This window comes from Lissotriton helveticus, chromosome 8 (genome assembly GCF_964261635.1).
Source record: "Lissotriton helveticus chromosome 8, aLisHel1.1, whole genome shotgun sequence".
In the NCBI taxonomy this organism is placed as follows: Eukaryota; Metazoa; Chordata; class Amphibia; order Caudata; family Salamandridae; genus Lissotriton; species Lissotriton helveticus.
In genome coordinates, this window is record NC_136069.1 from 1216213791 (window position 1) to 1216239499 (window position 25709).

At 44.4% G+C, this 25709-nt stretch overlaps 1 protein-coding gene across 3 annotated transcripts in view; it reads right to left on the bottom strand.

The window, feature by feature from the left end:
- LOC144773252 (ATP-binding cassette sub-family C member 5-like) overlaps positions 1-25709 on the bottom strand; it is a 2136031-nt gene that overhangs the window by 181569 nt on the left and 1928753 nt on the right. For all 3 annotated transcript variants that reach the window (XM_078658154.1, XM_078658153.1, XM_078658155.1), the window contains one exon: positions 14638-14827. In XM_078658154.1, the coding sequence (XP_078514280.1) occupies positions 14638-14827 (190 nt within the window). The remainder of the gene's footprint in view (positions 1-14637; positions 14828-25709) is intronic.

Here is a 25709-nt window from a genome sequence, read left to right on the forward strand (position 1 = left end):
AGGCCTATCCAAGGACATTAAGCACGTTCCTCCTTGGAGCAACCATCTTCTGAACGGTATCTCTTGAATATTACTTGAGCTTTCACCATAAATAAGTACATTAAATTACTTGGTGAATACATTTTTTGGTTTGTTGTCTGTTTTTCCCCTTATTTGATGTTTAAATAATTGACTCAGGTTGTAGGAGCTTGCCTCAAACTTTTGCTTTAGGCTCCTGTATAAGCATATGAATTGAATTTAACTATGTTATTTGACTAATTACTTTTCTGAATAAGGTTCTAGTAAATAATGCGACGGCAGGCACAAGCGAACTATTGCATGTGTCTGCAAAAGAAAGTGCCTGACTGCCTCTTTTTTTTGGGGGGGAGATATAAGTAATACTGTTAGAACTGGGGGTCTCTAGTTGGCAGAGGAAGGTACCACTCTCCAAATAGGGACCCTTGCCTCTAGTCAGGGTAAGGAGGAAACACTCTAGATAAACTCTGCTTGGCACAAGCAGTCAGGCTTATCCAAAAGCAATGTGCAAAGTATTTGTACCAACACTAACAGTAACACAGTGAAAACACCACAAACTTACTCCACAACAGTTTAGAAAAATAAAGGTATTTAATCTAAACTACATAAGACCAAAACAACAAAAATCCAACATACACAGTTCAAGAATATGTTTTCAAAAGAGTTCTTAAGGTTGCGATAAAATAATCCACAGTTGCGTGAAAAGTTCACAGTTGCGTCACGTTTTGCCAACAGTACCTTTTAAAAGCCACAAAGTTCCAAAGCAGAAGCTGGTGCGGTGGAAAACAAGCGATGTGTTGCTCCTGAGACCCTGGGGAGGCGATGCGACAACCCAACTGCAGCAGCGGGCGTGTTGTGAAGGACTGGACTTTTAACAGAACCAGCGGTGCCAGGGAACAACACCTATAACCTTCATGGGATACCTGTTTCGGCGCACAACTACAGAGACACGGGACACTTCCTTCGGCGTCAAAGATCAGCGTTTATTACTGCAGGGAAACAAGAGTCATTAGAAGTACATAGGCATGTAGGTTCTGCGAGTCTGCTTCGAATTGCATATGTAGGTCGCTCTCTTTTATACAAAATGCTGCCATTGCACAACATGTGAACAAAAGGTTACAATTCAGTTCCCACAGTAAAACTTCAAAAGGGTCGCTTTCATGTGTTCAGAATCCCGGAACATAATTACAGTAGCAATGCCGGTTCCCAACTGTAAAAGTACATCTTCCCACCACTAGGCACACCTATGAGAGTTGTAAATGACAAAGAAGAAAAGCCAAGGGCAGCTGCAAGGAAGTCAGACACGTGTAGAGAAAAGAGGGTGAGGGTAATATCGGAAGCATGATCGTAGGATCAAAGAGCTGGATCCATCGCCTGCACGGCTGTCACAATAGGCCGGTACAACCAGATCACCCTCAAGCTGGGCCATCTGCCTTCGCTGTGTCATTCCTCCGGCCATAAAGATGCATGAAAGGAATATGCGTCTTCCGCAAGGCTTGGGAACTAGAGGGTCAGGGGGCGAACAGTTACCTGCTCGCTGACTACGTGAGGGCAAGAAACAAAATGGATGCCGTATCTAAAATGGAACCCAAGGGTTCAGATGAAGAACCCGTAATATTAGACGAACCCTGGCAGGTAGTGTAGCGAAAATACACACTCTTGCCGAACTCGCCATTTACGGTTCGTAGATACCAAACTCGTCCATATTCGGTAATGCCCAGAACGCCGTAATAATTTTTTACGGAACCTCAGACGGTCCTTTTGCCCTCATGTAGGCAAGCACTAGTCGGAATCATAATCGATTTCGATACTCATCAGATCATTTAGATGTTGCTGATGCATTATTCTATCCTTCAATGCCTCTTTGGTGACAACGGGCTGTCTTATACACGTCGTAGCACAAAGGCCACATAAGGCAGGACCACATTGCACACAAAGACAACATGAGAACAGAAATGTCACGACAACCCCTATGATCATCAGAATCTTCCAACCCCAAGTCGATATCAGACCCCAAAACCATCCCAGAAGCGTCCAATTTCCTTCGTCCACGTGTATGGACTCCGAAATTTTGTGCAACTTAGAGATGGCTTGATAAACCGTTGGAGCGTTATCAGGTATGAATACGCAGCAGCTCGAATGGATGACTTTACAAACCCCACCTCTATCTGCTAGAACGATATCTAGAACCATACGGTTCTGCAACGTCATTAGTCTATCCGCCTGAAGTTCGGCTGTCAAATTACCAAGGGCACTTGCAGTTATATTGGCAGTTGATTCTACTACACGAGTTAACTGCCTCAGGTTCCTGCTATTAACCATCGGTCCCCAGAACGGTAGGAAACCCTTAAAGAAGTCTCCCGCTTCTTGTCCGGCAGTATCTTCTTTGCTAACCACACCTCTCACAATTCTAGTTCTGTGATAATCAGAGGCCACAGTGAAAGACGGGGGCAAAAGATTCGCAATATAGCAGGTACCCGAGAAGTCATGAGGTAACCACGTATAGGCTCGATCATAACATACAAAGTAGGTACCCTTGGCAGGCAGGAAGACAGGGGAGGAGAGCGTTGGTAAGACATATGTCTCAGTACACGCGCTCTCCCCAAACTGAGCTCTCGGATTTCGACCAAGACCTTTCAAGCAGAAATCACCGAGGTGAGGTACAATCCATATCGGTAACGAGCTTTTAAGCTGCCTCTCACCCACTGATAAGCTGTACTCAGCCTCACTTAGTTCCTTATATGCTCGCACCTCTTCCTCTGGGATGAGCGATGCGTCAAAAATATCTCTATCTAAGTCTGCAATGGCTCTCGCCAGAGTCTTGTGGTACGGGCCAGGACCAAAGTTTGCTGATCGTGGTTCTCGATGGGGGTAGGAATCTAGTGCGCTACGGAACATGGTTTGCAATGCTCGAGCTGACCCTTGGGCACTATAAGGCAGAACTAAGTACGGAATACCCTTATCCATGGTATGTGGCATTAACCCACACACCCAACAATTGGTGGTGTTTACCACTAACTGATGCTGATGCAAGAGTTGAATAAAAGAGTTGTTTCTGAATTCCGCACGTCTGACTTGTTCGTGTTGAGGCAGAAGATAAAAGGAATGTGGAGAGACAGTTGAAACGGAATATAGATCACGAGATGCAAGAGTAGGTGTAGCAGAAGACAATAAGAATTGGGACCCATAATATACTCCCCCTACCAGTAACATAGATATAGTCAGGAACAGTATGATCACCTGTAAGAAAACCCATTTCGTATGAAACATTTTATGCAATGCAGATCTTTGCGCCAACATTTCCTCTCTTTTCGACAGCTCTGACAATGATGATTCCATCCCCTAACGACCGTCCGCGACGTTCTTGACGCACTTCGTTCTGAATAGCGATTACCAATTCCCAGGAGTTCCCAGAAATCGATAAAAGAAACCGACCTTGTGTCGATAGCTGCTAAACAGAAGGGAGTACCCGCACGGCCCTACGGCCCACCTGGATGGTAGGTTCTGGCTAAATAATGTTCTTGGCTGTACGAAAAAGGAAAAAGATACACAATATACAATGTCCACTATGTTCAGAGCAAATGTAGAACCTAAAAACAAAAAAATCTTTTTATTTGTGGCTCGTACGTGAACGGAGAAAGTATCGGCTGCTCCCAGGGCGAGTCTGATCTTCAAACAGTGGATTGGATGGCAAATGAGTGTTTAATTGTTCAGGCAATTTTTCAGAGTTCTCCAATGGCGATGGCAAAGAAATTGTTCGAGGGGTGTCAGCTATGGACTGAGCTTCGCTGAACGGAACAAAGTGTTGTGGAGTGTCTGTTTCACATGAAGAAAAACCTCTTCTTATCCAGGTGTCCGACGGCAAAGGAAGCGGGACTTTTTTGGTGTGGGTAGCATGTACCCAATTTTTGCGTCCCTGCAGTCGAACCGCCGTCCTCGTAGCTAGCTGTACTTGGAACGGACCCACAAATCTCGGTTCAAGATTCCGTTTTCGTCCGAAGTTTCGGACGAGAAGCCAATCTCCGGGTTGGAGCCGATGACCAGGACCCTCTGTTTGTGACGGCAGAGCCTCAAAGACCTGTTGATGAATCAAACTCAATTTAGCAGTCAGATCATAGAGATAATCAATCAACATAGGATATTCAACTCTATCAAACTCCTTAGGCCTTAGGACTCCCCATACATTAGCAGGACGGCCGAACACAATCTCGTATGGGCTGAGCCCTACTCGAGAGTGTACAGTTGCCCTGGTCGACAGGAGAGCTAGAGGCAGAGCGTCGGGCCATGATAGACCAGTTGTTGCCTGAATTTTAGCCAATTTTAGTTTTAGGGTTCCATTATATCCTTCCACCAAGCCTGCTGATTGTGGATGGTTTGCACTATGAAACTTTTGCACTATCCCTAAACCACGACACACACTCTTCATCACACTCCCAACAAACTCACTTCCGTTGTCCGACCATACGACCCGAGGCATTCCGTAGCGGGGAAAATACTCTTTGAGCAAAATTTTTGCCGTGGATAAGGCCGTATTATCCTTAAGGGGGTAGGCCTCAATCCACCTAGAGAATGCACACACCACAAACAAAACGTACTTCAAGTTGTTACATCGGTCCATGTGGATAAAGTCCAACTGGATGACTTCGAAAGGGTACGTAGGAGGGGCAAAATGGCCAGGAGGAGTGGGGGTGCCCTTACCAGGATTGTGCATCAAACACACCATACAATTTTTAACCACTCTCTCTGCACACTTAGTGATCCCATCATTCTTCCATACATGAGACAACAACTTGCATATGCCTTTCGTGTTGATGTGCGCCATACCATGAGCCATTGTAACAACAGCGAGCACATACGCATCCGGTAACATCCATCTCTGCTTCTCTGATAAATCAACCCAACATCCATTCCCATCCAATCTTCCCGTGCTCTCTTTCCATTTAGTCCTTTCCGTCTCAGTGGCTTCATTCTGTATTCCCTTCACACTCTCAATTGTGTCTTCACACATACCAGTCTCTGTTGGCCATCTCACTGAGCTCGTAACATACATTCTGTTCGTCAAATCTTTAGCTGTCTCTTTAGCCGTTTCATCCGCAAACGCATTACCACGACCCACATCGTCCGTTACTTTCTGATGCGCACTACATTTGACTACGGCCACCTGTTTAGGCAATGTGAGTGCATCTAAAAGATCATTTACAAGCTGACCATGCTGAATCTTCGTGCCATGCGACGTAAGGAATCCTCTCTCTCTCTACAGTCGCCCAAAACTATGTGCCACACCAAACGCATACTGGCTATCTGTAAATACATTCACCCGTTTATCTTTAGACAATACACACGCTCTCGTCAATGCGAGCAGCTCAGCAGCCTGAGCCGAATTCTGACTCAATCTTGCGCTTTCCACAATCGTACTCAATGTTACTACAGCATACGCAGTCGTCACATCACCATTCGGCAACTTGAAACAGGAACCATCCACATATAAAGTACCATCGGGATCTGCCAATGGAGTATCTTTTAGGTCAATACGACCCTTAGTTTCTTCTTCAGTTCTGAGATAACAATCATGTAGTGCTTCACCACTTGACTCCGTGTCGATCGGCAGCAATGTTGCTGGATTCAACACATTACATCGTTTTATCCGTATATGACTGGCCAGTAATGTCAACTCATATCCAGACAATCTTGCGCTCGTCAAATGTTGAGTTTTCGTTCGATTCAATAGAGTGTCAACTGCATGCGGAACCATCACCGTAAGCATATTATCCATGACTAGACGGCGGACTGGCGAATGGACGCCGCAGCTGCCGCTGTTGCCCTCAAACAACTCGGCAAGGCTCTAGCTACTGGGTCTAAAGTCGAAGAAAAATAGGCGCATGGGCGTTGCTTGCCGCCAAAAGGTTGTGTCAGAACACTCAACGCACAACCATCCCTCTCGTGAATGTATAGCGTAAACGGCTTACTGTAGTCAGGAGTGCCCAACACAGGAGCCGAACACAACGCATCACGCAATTCAGAAAAACTTTTCTGACACTCTTCAGACCAAGGCAATGGGGATGGAACATCCTTGCACGTAAGGGCTATCAATGGTTTCGCCAACAATGAAAAATTTGGAATCCATTGTCTGCAATAGGACGTAATACCTAAAAAGGCACGAACATCTCTCTGGCTCTTAGGCACAGTCATTCGGGAAATCGCTGCGATTCTTTCTGGGGTCAACCTTCTCCCCTCTTTTGACAATAAGTGACCTAGATAGGTAACTTCTTGACAAAAATACTGTAGCTTTGAAGGCGATACCTTGTGGTGTAAGTCATGTAGATAGTGTAATAATGATACCGTAGCCGTTTTGCAAATAGCTTCTGTATCAGCTGCCACTAAAAGATCGTCAACGTATTGAATCAAAGCCGCACCCGTTGGTAAAACAAAGGCATCAAGCTGACCTTTAAGTGCTTGGCTGTAGATTGACGGCCTCTCACAGTAGCCCTGTGGAGCGCGTTTTAGCCTAAAACTGCGACCACCTAATGAGAATCCGAATAGGTCTCTGCTTTCCTCTGCAATCGGGATGCTAAAGAAAGCATTCTTTAGATCGATCACTGTGAACCAGGAGGCAGATGCCGGAATCATTGTTAGTAAGGCCGTGATATCGGGAACCACAGGAAATTGTGGAACCACTATTTTATTTACCTCTCTCAAATCTATTACAAAACGATACACAGGAGGTTTAGTTGGGTCAGTTCGTTTCAGAATAGGCAATACAGGGCTATTACACACGTTTCCACGAGTTTCTTCAACAACACCTTTTCCAATTAGATCATGAACAATCGCTAACAGCGCTCGTTCGCCATCAAGAGAGATACGATATTGAGGTAAACGTGGTAATCGCACGTTCGGTTTCAATTGAATCACATAAGGTGGAATGTCTAACAGGCCCACATCATTGGGACCTGTGGCCCATAGGGACGCAGGGAGGGAACTTAATTCCGTTGGGAATTTATCGACCGACAAATACATGGGAGAGATCACTTTCCGTCCCAATGTAAGCTCCACTCCTTCGGGGGAACAATACAATGTTGCATATAGTCGTTTCAACAAATCCAGGCCCAAAAGATTCTCACCACAACCTGTAGATAGAATCAGTGGAGCCGTTAGCTCACGAGGTCCAATCATAAGGGACAAAGGACAAGAGACTTGGTTGCTAACAGGGGCGCCGGAGAATCCAACGGAAACATTTGTTAAGCCAGACAAAGGTGCGCCAGGGAGTTTCGAATGCATTATGGAACTTTTCGTCGCACCAGTGTCTAACAGAAAAGGCTCAACTACGCCCGATGTAGCCACTGCAACGTAAGGCCCACTCTGATCAACCGGAACTGATACTACTCCCTCTCTTTGCCGTTGGCTGTCCTAGTAATGGTCGTTTGCATCAGTCTCATGTTCTATGTAATAATCGTCCACATTATATTGTGCAGATCGAACTGACCCCGCATTTCGCTGGTCAAAGCAATTATTCGCATCCGATTGATTTTGATGGCGATCAATCTGATTTTGGGATGAACCACGACCTCTACCTCGTGATGCCTGTTGAGGACCACCACCACGGTTTCCTCGTGTTGACACACCATTCAAACGGTCCCGTAAGGCAGGACAATCATATTTTATGTGTCCCTCTCTCCTACAATATGCGCACTGATTATACCCAAGTGAAGGTCTATAATCAAAGTTATCAGAGCGCGGCTGCATCCTATCGGGCTGTGCCCGTGGTCGATACTGCTGTTGCGAATCATTTTGGTTTGATCGTGGAGGATATGCTTGCTGCAACAAAACCTTCGTTTTGAGCTCCTTCGTTTTCTTTTCTACACGATCACTTTCCTCCTTTTCCCTATTCTCATAATATTGGGCTGTTGCTAATATCTGTGCAGTGGTTGAAACCGCCCACGCACTTTCTGAATTCTTCAATTTGTTGCTTAGCTCAGGCAACAAATTCGACACGAACTTGTCAACAAATAACCGCTGGCCTCCCTCAGCGCCCATGTCCTGGCCGCTGTGGTCGACAAATGCTTCCTCAAACCTTGTGAAGAAATCCGAGACACTCTCGTCTTTCTTTTGCTTACAAGCTGATAACTTATCCCAGTTCACCTTCATCGCTGGCATGAGAGTTTTCATGAGCGTAATGATTTTCTGAGGCAAATCCAAGATCAGCTGTTCAGGCTTAGCCCCTCCAACTTGTAATGCATCAGCCGCTATCAGTGCAGCCCAATCACCCCCTAGCTCAATTGCGTGGTTGGATTGACGAATTTTCGCCCAAACTGGTTGCGGTACAACATTACCGAACAACATGTCGATGTCGGCAAGGTTCATAACAGAAGCTTCCACCAGTTGGGATAACTCCTTATAATAACCAGCCGGATTTTTACGCGGATCGGGCAAGGATTGCTTCACTTGCAAAACTTCCGATCGTTTCCATGGTAGGTGTATCCACACTCTTCGAAAATGCGGTAAAACCGGAGGGGCAGCACCAGGGTCACCAGGCACCAAAGTGGCGGAACCTCTCTCATAGGATACTGACCAGGAGCCGCTTTCCAATTCTCAGTGGTATCATCTAATGATACCCGAGAATGCGCTGTGGATCTGACTGCTAACAAGCGTTCCACGGCACGTCGTACATCTTCACCTACGATCATACCGTTCGAAAAGTGACTCTGGAGTTCAATTATGTCGGGCGGTACATTATCCACATCATCGTTATACCATTCTTCCCTCAAAAAGTTACACATCTCTTCAAACACGAATCTCTGCGTAGGCTCATTAAACTGAGAAAACGTGTCAAAGACCACACGAGGAGTGTAGTTAGCAGGATGTCTTATCCACCTATGTGCCATGGTTACTAACGTCTCTTTCTCCCTACCACTAGGGATCTGAGGAGTTTCAGATAAATCAGACGGGAATAACGGACCAGAAAGTGGTGAATAAAGGGTAGCAACAGAGTTAGGAACACGCTTACGAACAGAAGGAGAAATAAAAACAGGGGCAACAACACTGGAGGTGAAGGAAGGCATAGTAGGAACGGACAAGGTAGTCGGAGTAGCAGAAACAACAGTCTGCGAAGGTACAGGTACAGGGGCAGTAGGAACAAGGACAGGTGGTGGAACAAACGTAGGGTTAACAACGGCTGACCCGCAGCCGCTGGAGCAATAAGTGGAACAACAGGAGGAACAACAGGAGGAGGTACAGGGGCAGTAGCACCCTGTACATAAGGAGGTGGTGATTTCATTAAATACGATAACAAGGAATCCTCCTTCGAATCTTCTCCTTTCTTATCCAGACTAGTCGGTAAAACCGGATAACATTTATCTATTTTCATGTGATGCAATCTAGTAGAAATTTCCATTTCCTTTTTTTCTTTTTCCTGTTTACATTCTCGTATAGTTTGCATTATCGGAACGAACCCTTGTTTTTGATCCTTTTTAAGTTGTTTGATTTCTTTCTGCTTGGCCTCTTTACGCCATATCCGAAAGGAATCAAACATAGCTGGCCTAGCTTTCTTTAAAAATAATTTAGCCTCAAGATTGTCTAAAATCGAAAGTTCAAAAGTTCCATGTGGTGGCCATCTAAGGTCACCGTCTTTCTTTGTATAGCGGACCCAGTAATCATTATATATTATAGGACCCACCCCATGTCGACTATAAAGATCATGTATCGGAGTTCCAACTGGAGGTATCGGACACGAGTCCTCCAACCGGGAATCCATTGCGCAACATTTGAAAATACGAAACAAACCACTATGGCTAGGCATCGTGCACACTAACCTAGTATCAAACTTCAAGGATTACAGAAGTAGTTAAACCTCGTGTAAGTCAAAACCCTCGGTTTTTGGCAATTGCAACTGTCAAATAATACTAAGAACCAATACTAAGAACGACAAATGCAATGGAACCATGCAATACAACAAAGCCTTAAGGCTACCACAAAGCTCGGAGAGCTAACAACAAAGCCTGAAGAGGCTATAACAAAGCTCAGTGAGCTATTACAACAAAGCCTTAAAGGCTACAACAAAGCTTTCGAGAAGCTAGAACAACCACTAAGGACTGGGAGCGACCCACAAATACTTAACTCAGAACTTCAATGGCGTCACCAGGAAGGCCCGTCTATCGTCTCGCTTGTACGTAAGGTCTGCGCCGGGCGTCGAAGACAGGTCGACAGTCAGGGCATCGGTCCGTCGCAGCCGTCAGGAGGCGGGAATCTTCGCAGGGAAAATCTTCGGGCCACTTATTTCGACAACAGGATCGATGAAGCGGGGTGCACCTTCCCTCGGAGATTTCACACGAAGTTCCTCACGATCATCAGGCTTTGGACCGGTACCGCTGAAGTCGAGCCCCACGTTGGGCGCCAACTGAAGGACTGGACTTTTAACAGAACCAGCGGTGCCAGGGAACAACACCTATAACCTTCATGGGATACCTGTTTCGGCGCACAACTACAGAGACACGGGACACTTCCTTCGGCGTCAAAGATCAGCGTTTATTACTGCAGGGAAACAAGAGTCATTAGAAGTACATAGGCATGTAGGTTCTGCGAGTCTGCTTCGAATTGCATATGTAGGTCGCTCTCTTTTATACAAAATGCTGCCATTGCACAACATGTGAACAAAAGGTTACAATTCAGTTCCCACAGTAAAACTTCAAAAGGGTCGCTTTCATGTGTTCAGAATCCCGGAACATAATTACAGTAGCAATGTCGGTTCCCAACTGTAAAAGTACATCTTCCCACCACTAGGCACACCCATGAGAGTTGTAAATGACAAAGAAGAAAAGCCAAGGGCAGCTGCAAGGAAGTCAGACACGTGTAGAGAAAAGAGGGTGAGGGTAATATCGGAAGCATGATCGTAGGATCAAAGAGCTGGATCCATCGCCTGCACGGCTGTCACAATAGGCCGGTACAACCAGATCACCCTCAAGCTGGGCCATCTGCCTTCGCTGTGTCATTCCTCCGGCCATAAAGATGCATGAAAGGAATATGCGTCTTCCGCAAGGCTTGGGAACTAGAGGGTCAGGGGGCGAACAGTTACCTGCTCGCTGACTACGTGAGGGCAAGAAACAAAATGGATGCCGTATCTAAAATGGAACCCAAGGGTTCAGATGAAGAACCCGTAATATTAGACGAACCCTGGCAGGTAGTGTAGCGAAAATACACACTCTTGCCGAACTCGCCATTTACGGTTCGTAGATACCAAACTCGTCCATATTCGGTAATGCCCAGAACGCCGTAATAATTTTTTACGGAACCTCAGTTGCGACGAATCCGGTCTGTATGGGGAGGAAGGTGGACTTGTATGGATTCCGGTGCGTAGGTTCCGTAGGAAGTTTTCTCTCGCAAAGGCACGATGCGATGATCTTTGGTGTTGGGACGATCTCCAGGGCGACGAGGCGCAGACCAGCGATGATCTCTCTCTCGCCGCTCCTCGATTCGATGGCTTCTGCGACGACACTCGCAGTGACGTGATGCGGTCCACAAGCAAGCGGTGCGGCGATCTCACCCAGTGACGACAGGCTCTGCGACGACACTCGCAGCGATGGTAATCTTCCAGTTGTCTGGTGCATCCCGCAAACGAAGGATGTGACGGCTCTGGCAGCGGCAACAGGTGCTGCGACGAACTTGACCTTCGTAGCAGCGGGAATTTCCTCGCACTGTCAGGGATGCACTCCGCAAGCTAGCGATGCGACAAAACTTGCAGAAAGTCTTTAAAAGCTTCGTTTTCAGCTTCCCGACACAGGTACAACTTCCAGAGGCACCAAACTGGCCCAAGCACTCTAGGAAGAACAGAACTCTCTCAGCAGAGTTCAGGGAAGCTGGGGGTGAAGTCCTTTTGTTCCTGGGACTTCTTAACAGGGAGCCAGCTCTTCTCAGGCCCTTGGAGATTCCTTCAAGCAAAGGGACACAGCACAAAGCAAAGTCCTTCCCCTCTCCTTGGCAGCAAAGCAACAGCAGGTCAGTCCAGCAGAGCAACAGCAGGACAGTCTTCCTTCTTCAGTTTCAGCTTTCTCCTTGGCAGAGGTTCCTTTTTGATTCCAGGATGATCAAATTTTCTGTTGTCAGGGGTCCTGTACTTATACGCCTAAAAGTCTTTGTTCTCTTTGTGCAAGTGGGCCCTGAGCCTGGTCTGAACCAGTTCTGGGTGTTCCTTGAGCACTTTGTTTTCCTGGCTTCTCCTTTCCTTTCAGAGTGAGGGGCAGGGTCGTCAGCCGCCCAGCAGGAGGTGGAGCCAGCATTGTGGAAGGCAGGCACAGCCCTATTCAGGCCCAGGTGCTATCTCCTCCCACCACTCAAGTTGGAAATACAGTAATTCAGCCTAGGGCTGACCCAGCCAGCCTCCTGGGGCTCCCCAGCCCCTGTCACTCTCAAACCAGACAGTTAATTCACAAACAGGCCAAGGCACACCGAAAGGTCAGACAAGAGAACAGCTACTTTCTAAAAGTGCTGTTCTCAAACACAGGATTTAAAAACAACCTTTCCTAAAAGATGTGTTATTAAATTCTGAGTTCAGGGATACCAGACGTGTATGTCCTATCTTGTTCCTATGGGAAGATATGCTGGTAGCCACTGTAGCCAGCATCCCCCATGATAGCATATGGAGCAAGATAGCCTTACAGCAGTGAAAAACGATGGCAAAACTGGCTTTCCCTTCTAATATGACTGGGGAGAGGCAGTCTAAGAGGGTCCTGGAAGTGAGAAGCCCTCACTGGTATCTTCAAGTCAAAATAGCTAGTGTTAAGATTGCTCTTTGTTCTGCCAACTGTTCCTGTCCACTCCCAGATAGCTAACCCCTGCAGAGTGGTCAAAGTGGTCAGCAGCTAACATCCATTGGCCTTTCCTAGGCCCAGAGACAAGACGTTCTCCCAGCCAAGGATGTGTATTCCAACTCTGGAGGTGTGATAAGTTGCAGTACTGGTTTGACACCAGTTATAGATCAGGCAGCCTAAAGTACATTTTTACAAAGAGACTTTTCTGCATGTGTAATCCAAAATCGAATTTCACTATTAAGGTAGATTAAAAAAACTAAGCAGGAAATATATTTGAAGCCTTTGTCTAGCTCTCTCCTTAGTGGTGGTGGAAAATAAAGATTTTAATCCACCCACACCTATTAGAGTAAGGTGCAGCCTGGACTACCGAGTGAAATAGCGTTTGGTTTTTAATTTCACTGTGAGGGCACATTAACCCCAACATGAGTCTGCCCTATTTTTATATATTAGCACCCTGATTTGTGGGCTTACAATGTACACTTTAAGAGTGACTTATGACTATATGAATTTAGGGTTTTTCTACATGGTAAAAGCTGTTTTCCTGTCCATCTATCACAGCGGTATATTTAAGCTGAGCACAGTGGTGACCCTGCGAAAAATATTTTTTTGTCATATGTGTGGGTGGTATATATACACACTGCAGCCTAAATATGACAGTTAACGTTCCATTCCATAGGTGCAATTAATGCATCATTTACTTACAGTGAAATTAAATAGGCCAAATAGGGCGGCCCAATGTACAGAACGATTTAGAGGGGAGGATATTACAGGTGCTTTACTACTGTTTAGCAGTCGTAAAGGGCACCAAGTCCTAAAGTCAACCAAAATAGGGTCCATAAAAAGACAAAAGATCTGAGGTGCAAAGACAAATTTACTACAAATGCAGATGCAGTATGAACAGATGCAACATGGTTCTTGTTTCTGCGGCCAGACAGCAACATTGCTGCTCTTTCAGCTTCCAATATTTGTAAATATATATTTTTTACCATTTTCACTAAAACAATGTAGGGGGATATGTACAAGGAAGTGGAGGAGAGAGGCGTTAGCCGTCGTTGCTTAACGCCTCACTCCTCCACTTCTGAAACGCTAGGCTGCACCATATTTACAAGAATGTGGTGCAGCTTTGCGTTTCCACCTGCGATATCGCTAGGTTTAGCAACTTAGCGCAGACGCAGGCACCCTTGCACTAGAGTAGAAGGGTGTCTGCGTGCAGGGGAGGATTGTTTATGTGTAGGAAGGTGTCCCTTCCAGCACATAAACAATCCTAAAAATGCCATTCTGTCACTTTAATGCGTGCTGCTTCATGCAGCACACATGAAAGTGACAAAATGTTTGTTTTTGTACAGGAAGGGACACCTTACAGTACATAAACAAACAATGGCATTTTGCACAAGGCAGCACACATGGAAAAAGCAAAAACGATGAGAAATAATGTATTTCTCCTCATTTCGCCATCTTAAGATCAGTTTTTTACCTGTTGGCGCTGCCTCCTATGTACGCCACCCTTATACATGGGGGCAGCGTCAACATGAATGGGTGTTGCGGTGGAATGCCCCCCGCAACACCCACTGCCTACCCCTTTCAAGCTAACCATAGCGTGAAAGGGGCCCTTATGTACAAGGCAGCGTGAAGCCATGTTAAGTGGCTTAACGTTGCCTTGTACATATAGGTGACGTTGTGGTGGTGATAGGGGCTTGTACATATGCTCCGTAGTGTTTACAATAGGTCATTGAAATGTGAAAGTGGTTCAGGTAATAAACATACCCATCACACCGTGCTCTAAACAACCATGGTGTTAGTAGCTTTTTTGCTTAATACATTTTACCTGATCCAGTTCTGCCAACAATACCAATCTTTTCTTTCGGTTTAATTTCAAAAGATACATTTTTAAGGACTAAAGGTAGGTCTTTGCGGTAACACATTTCTACATTCTGAAATTTGATCGCTCCCTCTTGTGGCCAGCATTGAGGAGGTGAGTACAGAATTCCACATGGAGGTGCTTCAGGTTCCAAAGTCTGCAAAATACAGAAGCAATCAATAAAACAATGCAGAAATAATGTATCAGAAATTCACACCTAACAAATCAATTTGAAGTTTACACATGTGGAAAATTGTTTTTGCTGATTGTTAGTCTAAAAAGCATGTATTCCCCTTCTAAGCTTATTCCAACAGAGTATAAACAAAGTAGTAGTTGCATGTGTGAATTTTAAAAGCTGTACAAAACTTGGGTCAATGCTTTCTCGCTGCTTTTGGGACTAAAATTTTGAATGCGGAGGACATACCTGGATTGATTCCTTGCTGCCCTGCTCTTTTGGTGCTGCTGTTGGTTTCCCCCCACCGCCGCTGCTGTTGCCATTCTGCGTGGCCGCTGAGTGGGGGAAACTACATTTCCCACAAACCCCTCCTGCTCATGCCCATATGAACACGCGCCCGGTGGCGCATAAAACACCGCGGGATCTCCCGCGTCGTGGGACGCGCGCAGGAGTAGCCCGGGACAAGGGCGGGGCCGTTTGTGGCTGTTCGTGGCAGGTTGAGGCTGGGCTGGGCAACCTTACTAACGCCAAATCACTGTAAGCATTTATTGTGACACTCTGCGTAAAGTTAACAACACAAATAGGTGGGAGCTCATGGCAACTCAAAATGATATCGGGAGAAAGGGGGGGTTGGGGGTAGTGCTGTGGGAACGCTGGATAACTTCATAATAAGAGCAGCTAGTGTTCTTGAAAAAGAAATTGCCTTGACAGAGAGACGTCTCTCGTTAGAACCGTTATATTTGAGACGATCATCCATGGGGGCTATCGCAAATTCAAGTACACCACAGCAAGTAAGGTTAAAAGTGGGGGAAAATAACTTGGCAATTAGTGGTGAAGGTTCCCCCCCTGCCACGATAAATTCATCTATCACGCAGGGTAGTGGTTGTGTTGAAGAGCTAGTTGAGTCTAGTGAGTTAAATGCGGTTAGCGCAATTAGTGAAAGTACACCACTCCCTAGGACCAGATCTAAGACTAAAAACAATTCAACTGTAGTAAAAAACACTCAGCAGCAAAAGTAATCACTGCAAATACGCCAAAAACAAATAAGAAATATAGAGCAAAAACAGCGACATTAAAAGCTGGGAAAGGAGGAAGTAAAAATAAATTACCTAGGAGTGTTAGCATAGCAGTGCAGACCACAAGTATATTAGAACAGACCCCGCCTATAGCTACAAAGAAACCATCAGATCCTGATACCATTATGCCAGGGCATGTAACCCATGAGAAGGATAATACGGAACATATAGAGGGATTCTTGTCTAAAATGGAACACCTGGTTAAGTCACTCATGTTACCCCTTATAGAAACGGTAAAAGCTATAGGTGAGAGACTATTAAAACTAGAAGAATCAACACAGGCAAATAAGGAGATGTTGATGAGGTACTCAGAACCAATATTGGCCCTAAGTACAGTGAATTCAGCCAATACTTTGAGAAATACAAAGAATCCAACTCTTGTGCCCAGCATAAGTAAGGCTGATACACTCGCGCAATCTGCCAATAGATTTGAGCCGGGCAGTATAGGTACAACAAATGGGTCCCCAGCTATACAAGGGGAAGGGAGACAGGTTATAGAGAAAGGCGCACAGATAAGGGGATCAGTGAATGATAGGAACCACGGGAAGGCACGCGACACAGGGGTAGAGGAGGGCCTAGGCAATGGTCTACTTGACAAAGCTAAATGAACGAATAAATACCCACGTATTGACCTCTCGCCTGAATCATTTTCATATTCTCTTGTCTTAATAGGGGTTCCAGAACTGGAAGAGGGTAAACTAGAAAGTTATCCAGAGCTGAAGAACAAAGTCAGCCACTGGCTGAACAGGTATAGACCGATTCCGCCTGTTCTGCATGGTGAAATTCTGCATGTCCATAGAATAAGCTGGGTGGGACACACACCGAAAGATAATAAAGGGGACTGTGTTCTAGTGAATTTTAGAGACCGACGGGTGGTAAAATATATTTGTGGATGGAGGTTACAAAGCCTTGAGAGTGGAATACAAACTGTAGATTTGAGGCACTTTTATCCCCCACCGCCCACAGTCCGATCCAATATGTACCCAGAAGGCATGCAGGGAGTGATGTGTAGGGACTCATATAATAATTATTTTAATATCCCTACCTTTATTCGCTTTGATATCCTCTGCGGACAAGAGGGCCTTGAGGGAGTAGATTGACGGTGTCAGGAAACCTCTACTTTGATCGCTCCTGTTTTTTCCTCCATGTGTAGAAGATCAGTGACTGAGATAGATGGTGAATTAGAATCCCCCCATCTATTACAACAATTAATTTGGAAGGCGAACTAGAATCCCCCCATCTATTACATTATTTAATTTGGAGGGGGCCCATAACCCCGATGCGCAGCCTAGGTTAGGGGATGAAATGTTTAACCAGAGTGTTTTAATAGAAGAACTGAACACTCCAAGTCATATCCTAAAAAGTGTTGTTCAAAATAAGAATAAGTTAAAGAATGGTAGCTGGTCAATAATGTTCTGGAATATTGCAGGCATAAAATCCAAGCAGACAGATGCAACTTGGCTGAAATTGGCACATGAATTTGATATAGTCAACCTGCAGGAAACATGGTCAAAGGAGGCTTACCATCTTACCGGGTATAAAATATTTTTCTCACCAGCCATAGATTCAGTTTCAGGCAGAGCGAAAGGAGGTTTATGTACCTATATCTCAAATTTTTTGAAATGTGATAAAATAGAAGTTCCTGTCACCAATACATACTACCAAATGGTACAAATTCATATCAGCAAGAAAAAGTACCTATTGATTGTAAATTTCTATAATAACATACCAGTTGAGGTTTTGGAGGCCGTGATGAAACAATTCTCTAAAGACCTCAAACATATGATGTACTGGAAAAATAAGGATGTTTTTACAGTCTGGGGCTGGGACTTTAATTGTCTATTGTGTAGAATGGGAGAACACGGGACATGTGGTACTCTACTGGAAAGGGAAACATGTTTATCACATTTTGACCATACTAGTTGTGGAAATTTGCTAAATGAAACCTTGTTCTCATGTGCTATGTGCTGTGCAAATAAAGCATGTCAACCAGAGGTTAATTTCTGCCCTACATTTAGTGGGAGAGGATCATTCTCTATAATCGATTTTATTCTGATTTCGTCTGGACATGGCAATGATGTAATTAACTTTAAAACTCTAGATATAGCACTGAGCGATCATTTCCCACAAAGCCTAGAAGTTATAAACTCTGATCATACTTATGATAAAGGCAATTCAAATAGGGACGTAGTAGAGAACATAGCCTTACAGCGTTTAAAACGGATATGCCCTGAAATGGACTAAAGTAGTCCCGGATAACTTCCTAGAAAATCTTATCAAGCAATGCAAATCCAGTTTTGATATATGTCTTGATATTAATACTTTGGATCCCGTTGTTATTGATCTTTTCCTAAATATAAATAGGGAGATAAAAAATAGCCTATGGGTTGATAAGAAAAATCCAAAAACAAAGCAGCCTAGATGGTTTGATAAACTCTGTACAAAGGCCCATATTAATTTAAAACAGGGCCTAAAGGATTCCCCTCGCGATTATGACTTAATTAAGGAATATCGCTAGGTATATAAAAATTCACAGAAACAAAGGAAGGAAACCATAAAAAGGGAGGCCTGGGAATCCCTGTGCAAGGCATCCCAGAGCGGGGATGTAGCAGCCTTTTGGAAGGCAGTCAATGCACCCTTTTTCGAAGACAAAGGCAAAGCTAGAATTGAGATAGCTATAATGGGAGCAGAATGGGTAAAACACTATGAAAGCCTGTATAGTACGGGGGGTCTCCTGGATGAGTCCCGATTACTAGACGTCAAGGATGAGGCGACCTCGAAAAGTAATAATATAGATCTAAATATAACACTGAATGAGGGTATGGTCGGTATTAAGGCCAGTTTGGGGGGAAGGCTCCAGGCCCTGAAAGGGTTCCTGTCGACCTATACAAACACAATATGATTTTATGGGGCCCAATCCTTACTAAACCTTTTAATGCATCATGTTCGACTGGATTATTATCTTCCTGGTATGAGTCAATCATAATACCTATATTTAAAAAGGGAGACAGAGCAAGCTGTGCGTGTTATCGACTGATATCCTTGCTAGACTCTACCATTAAGATCTTTGGGAGGGTAATCCTGAACAGATTACAGGTTTGGGCTGAGGATCACTTAATATTAAGTGATCTTCAATATGGCTTCAGGAAACACCTAGGCACTATAGAGCAGGGCCTTAACCTGCACATCCTTTTAGATAAATATGTAAGTGCAAGGAAAAACCGCATATATTTAACATTTGTCGACTTGTCGTCGGCATTCAACTGCGTATCTCATATTAAGTTGTGGCTGATTCTAGAGAAACTTGACGTGGACATAAACATAATTAACTTCCTGAGAGAGTTATATAGGGGAGCACGGGCCACAGTAAGATATGGCAGGAATGGGGAACGCACAACAATGTTTAAAATTGCCAGAGGTGTCCGGCAAGGATGCGTACTCGCCCCCTTCCTATTTACAATCTACATTAATGAACTGGAAGAGGTACTACTTAGGGAATACAGGGACATGACTTTAATAGGCAAAAGATCAATCCCTGGGCTATTATACGCGGACGAAGCGGTTCTGATGGCCCGAACCCCGTTGGCCATGCAGCAGATGATTACATCCTTTGCAAATTACATGGCTAATTTAGATCTGAGGGTAAATGCTTCAAACACTTACTGTATGAATTGTGGACCAGGGGCATTAAAGAATAAGAAAACCATGTTTATAAATTCTAAATCCCTGGAATTCACTCAAACTTTTCCTTATTTGGGCATATTGTTTGACCAAACCGGCCAATGGAATAGAACAATCAATACACGGAAATAGTTGTTTGGTAAATCTATTATGGCCGTACAAAATTTTGCAAGAAAAATGGGCAAAAAAACGATTATGGAACTTTTAAAAATATATAGAGCCACGAGCGTTGCAATAGCAATATATGGCGCTGGTATATGGGGTTATGCTGGCATCAAATCATTACAACTAGCAGAAAACTCCTTTCTGAGACATCTCCTAACAGTTCCTGAGAGTGTGTCCACCTATAACTGTCATATGGAGCTAGGACAACCCTATATAGAGGATATAATTAAAATTGAGCCAGTTTTATTATGGCATAGAGTGTGGACCACGGAGGAGTGTGTTTTTAATCGAGCAATCTTGAAAGACGCTTTGATCATAGAAAAAAGTAATAAAATAAGATGGTTGGTGTATGTAAAATCTTTCCTCGTTGAGATTGGTCATCGTGAATATTTCGATGATCCTCTCCTGATGTCCCATGTAACTAGAAAAGAATTAAAGCGCTTATGTATGATACATTTGGAGGACAAAAGGTCTTGTGTAGAGATGAAGAAAAGCACAGTGATAGTGCACCAACTGGTATTGATCACTAGTGAAACCCAGCCATATTTGAAATTGCAAATGAAAGGTTTTGAAAAGTTTCTATTAATTCGTTTTAGATTGAATATTTTATTCAGGCTTCTTAGTTATCCTAAAATGAACGATTGGACCAAGGAATTAAACAAATGTCCATGTGATGAATTGTCCACACAGTCGGATATGCACATTTTGCTATTTTGTAAATTTTATGCTGCCCAAAGGAAAAGATGAATTATGCCGCTATTAAGGATAATGGGATTTAATCAGTGTCGCCCAGCTTTTTTAGCTAACCAGAAATTAGGCAATGTTCTAACTGTTGCTTCAGTATCTGCCTTTTTTTAAAACATTTTTAGATTTCGTAAATCAATTCTGAATACTGTGTAATATAATATCTAATTGTTTGTGGATTGTGTATATATACTTGTGCTTTTTAACGAGATGGTTTTTATGACTGTATACATTTGTACTTTTTATTGTGCTTTTATGGATATTTATGCTCAATATCCGAATAAATAAATAATTGATTGATTGAGTCAATGCACTTAAATTGGCTTGTTCCAAGGGACTACTGTACAGTATGTTGGTTTGGCAAGTTCTTTAGGTAGAAAACAAGTTAGTCAGGTAATGAAATATTTGAACAAATGAGTACATTCTTGGATATTGTTTTGGTTAATTAAATTTATTTTTACAATTGCTGTCTACCTCATTAATATGTTATGCTCTTGGCAGTTATTTAATCTTTGTAAAATAGAACATCGTTTAAAGACTTAAATTAAGATCATCGTATACTGTTTTTCAATAACTAAATGTTATTAATTTTCAAACTTAACAATACACAGTCAATTTCTTTCAACTTACAGTATAACATATTAAGCAGGTATCCATCATCCGTGCAGTATTAGGATCCCTCACCCTGTCCTTGGCTCTCCCATCACTTGCTCCAGATCTTGTTATGTTTCCGTGGACCTCCTCTCGCTTCGTAGGAGATCATCATATACTTATTAGTAGTTTGTACTAATTGTACAATGGAGACATTTTTGATCATTATCATTATATTATGATTGTTCAGATTGTACACTAATTGAAAGCTATATTTAATTGTGTATGTATGTTTTTAGGGTAAGGAATTTTTAACCTACATGAGCTTTGTTGCTGCATTCTTTTTTTGTGTCTATAAAGTTTGACATATTGGTATTTGATCCCTTGTAAACCATTCCCGGGCATCTTTAAAGGAGCCATCCAGCAGAGAGGAAAAAATAAGTTCTATTTGCACAATCCTCCATGGCTAACAATCAGAGCTTTATCCTTGTACATGATGAACTTCCTAAAGAAGTTAAGACAGCTTGGAATTCAAAGGGTGAGCAGAGCATTTTGTTGTACCAGGTGATGAAGCGTATGCAATTTAGCAGAGCTGGGGATGGGAATGTCCTCTACATGATATACAATTGTATAGTCTGCCATGTGAGCTCGAACTGCAACTTTCTGTTACTCTGGCTTTTGGATTTTGGCCCCAGCTACACACTAATTCAGTGTGTTTGCAAATTACTAGGTCTACCTTTAACTTAGGGTGGGTTCTAGATTTGTCCTGGACCTGAAGGGGCACACAAAGTGAACCCTCATATGACTGCAGGACTACTGTACCTAGCTTGGGTTTCGCACATGTAAGGTTTCATGAGTATAGCACAGTGGTGGTAGAATACTGTGTTTTGTTGTAATTATAGTCTAACCAGACCTTTTTCCTTGCATCATACAAAGAGGACCCCATTGAACCATTCACCCAAAGTTCTGCTGTTATCTGTCAACCTGTAATCCTAGCGCCAAGATCCTGTGAGCTTCCACATATGCATGTATGCCAGTGGACATTGGGATGCAGTGCATCAAGGCCTGAGTAAACCAAAGTCACACATGATTGTGGGCTCCATTGTGAAAGCCCCTAGCCTGTTCATGTGTACAAGATGGAGGTGAAGAGTTGCGTTCCCAAAAAGTGGAAGGGAATTGCTGACATTTCTTAGACTGGAGGGATGGTACACAAGCATTGAAGTGGGGAAAGAGGAGAGAGGAGACAGGATTCGGCTAAAAAAAATCAATTAGGTCCTTTCTGAGACAAAAAGCTGCCATTTGGTGGATGGCAGGGGTAAAGGCAGGCCTGCAGTATCTGTGAAGGGTCCTTAAGAAGGGGGGCATGCCTCTGCCTTTCTTCCTGATCACTGTCAGATGTCACTACTGAGAGTAAGGTACAGACTGCTTACACCTCTTTGAGCTTCTATTATGTGTGCCCCAGACTGGACACATCCCTGTTGTGAAGAGCATCGCTCAAGACAAAGGCTGAGTCTTGAAGACTGCATGAGAAAAACACATGAAAGAAGAACTGAACAAAACCGGTTCCGCAAAGGCAGACAGAGAATCCACGTCCCCAGTCTGCTAACAAAGACAGAACTGCTAACCCACTTATTGTTCCAAGTTTACTTGAAAAGAGGAAGGAATGCTGCCCAGAGTATCCAGAGAACTACTGCACAACAAGGGCTCCTCTTCCAGTCTGACAGCCAGCTTCCCAAAGTTGAGGGGACATTACAGGAAGTCTGATCTGGAAGAGGAATGGCAGACTTGTCTTGGAAACCAGGGAGGACGCCCTACATGAGAGTGAAGTAGCTCACCAAACCTGTAGGAGGAGATGACAATTGGAAGGGGCGGAAGCATATGACTCTGGTACATGGGTGTGTCACCGGAGATTCACAGACTGCATGATTAGGATCACTGTTCTGTCTTCCCAACCGTCGGATGAGCCACAGCATTTTCAAAGCATGCTGAGCAGCTTCCTCGTGTTATACCCATCGTCGTTTGCTAAAGCACTTGTGTCCTGTGTGCTCAATTGGCAGGCTCAACTGAAGCCGAGTTAGAAACATGATTTGCTGCCCTTGCTGTGTGCCAGTGATTCCAAATGGTGTGATGCTGAACAACTGTCCTGTGCCATGCGGACTCAACCACTAAGAACTAAAGACTGCAACTCAGCAGTACATATTGTTGTACACCACGTTAGCAGCATACTGAGCACTGAATCCAAGATAGCCCAGGGAGAAGCACTACTCAAAAGAGCGAGGCCGGCACTTCCAGGCACCCAATGCACCTGACAGCCGTGGCCCCAGAATTCAGCCAAAAAGTATATCGCCACCGGAGCCCTGGACCTGGAACCGAGGATTGCCAACCACCTCCACCCATTGAAGTCCCTGGGCATCTGACAGGAGCTCACCAGAGTGACGGAACTGGGCTTGTTAAACCAGCAAGGCCCCCCTGTGATGACCGACTACCAGAGCCTGAGAGAAGACAATGACAGTAGCCCCTTGCTTCTGCCGTGGCCCTCCATAACCCCGCCATTTGGCAGGTAGCCACGCATCAGCAGTGGGACTGCTGCAAGCCGTGCACACGAGTTGCATCCACCCTCAGTGAACCCGCCACACAAGGGAACGTTCAAAGAAGCCTAGTGCTGCTCTTGAAGGAAACAAGTTAGAAACTGTCCCAACTAAAGAGCCCGAAGGGAAAGTGTTGCATGCAGAGCTCTGCACCTAAAACTAGTAGAGACTATGTCAGAAGAACCTTATGACCCTAGAAATGGGGGGGGGGGTAGAGTGCCTAGATTGTGACCCCCTCCTTGAAGTGCATGGGACTCACACCCATTAGTCAAGTACCTAACATGATTGTAGTGTGTAGTAGGAGAGGTCCTGTTTTTGGAAAAAGGGGGTGGTGATGGACAGAGTTTCTGAATGATGCAGAATACTCTTACCAAGTCAAGAGATCATGGTTTTAATCCATCACCTGTTTTTTTAGCTCATTGCACCATCCCAGCTCAGAACCTGGCTATATGCAAATTAGTCTGTTCCTGTCCCAGTGCATGATGGGAACAGGGCAAACCAAACTACCAAGTCAATTCTTATACTGGGAAGGAGACAAGCTTCCGGGGACCGGTTTCTGGCATCAGAGCCTTCGTCGGCCCGGCTTGCTTGAATCCTGATGGTGCAATGAGCAAGGGACTCACGTCTGAGTATACCCTCCCACACATAGTGTGGATAAAATTGATTTTGGAAAAAGGGGGTGGTGATGGACAGAGTTTCTGAATGATGCAGAATACTCTTACCAAGTCGGGAGCTTGTTTCCTTCCCAGTATAAGAATTGGCTTGGTAGTTTGGTTTGCCCTATTCCCATCATGCACTGGGACAGGAACAGACTAATTTGCATATAGCCAGGTTCTGAGCTGGGATGGTGCAGTGAGCTAAAAAACGGTGATGGATTAAAACCATGATCTCTTGACTTGGTAAGAGTATTCTGCATCATTCAGAAACTCTGTCCATCACCACCCCCTTTTCCAAAATCGGTTTTATCCACACTATGTGTGGGAGGGTATACTCAGACGTGAGTCCCTTGCTCATTGCACCATCAGGATTCAAGCAAACCGGGCCGAAGAAGGCTGTGATGCCAGAAACCGGTCCCCGGGAGCTTGTTTCCTTCCCAGTATAAGAATTGGCTTGGTAGTTTGGTTTGCCCTGTTCCCATCATGCACTGGGACAGGAACAGACTAATTTGCATATAGCCAGGTTCTGAGCTGGGATGGTGCAGTGAGCTAAAAAATGGTGATGGATTAAAACCATGATCTCTTGACTTGGTAAGAGTATTCTGCATCATTCAGAAACTCTGTCCATCACCACCCCCTTTTCCAATATCGGTTTTATCCACACTATGTGTGGGAGGGTATACTCAGACGTGAGTCCCTTGCTCATTGCACCATCAGGATTCAAGCAAACCGGGCCGAAGAAGGCTGTGATGCCAGAAACCGGTCCCCGGGAGCTTGTTTCCTTCCCAGTATAAGAATTGGCTTGGTAGTTTGGTTAGCCCTGTTCCCATCATGCACTGGGACAGGAACAGACTAATTTGCATATAGCCAGGTTCTGAGCTGGGATGGTGCAGTGAGCTAAAAAACGGTGATGGATTAAAACCATGATCTCTTGACTTGGTAAGAGTATTCTGCATCATTCAGAAACTCTGTCCATCACCACCCCCTTTTCCAAAGTAGGAGAGGTCCTGTTCCATAGCTGTCAAGGTTTCAGATTGCTATGAGTGACGTTTTCATAATTTTAGTGAAATTATGAGTGATATTTCAACGATGCAATGAAGACTGGAAAGTCATGTATATCAACAGTTACACCCATCTGAGCAACAAGACACTCTAAGAACACATAAAAACTGATGGAAAGCACCAGAACCTGAAGCACTTACTGCCCTCCTAAACTGATCATACTGTTAAAAAAAAAAAAACACGGACTCATATCTGCACCCCTCTCATTGACCGTGCACGCTGCACCACTACAAACAAAAGAACGTTTCTGTAAATTTCAGTAGTCAGTTATTGTAGTAGGGTCAGATTACCTGTTTTGAAA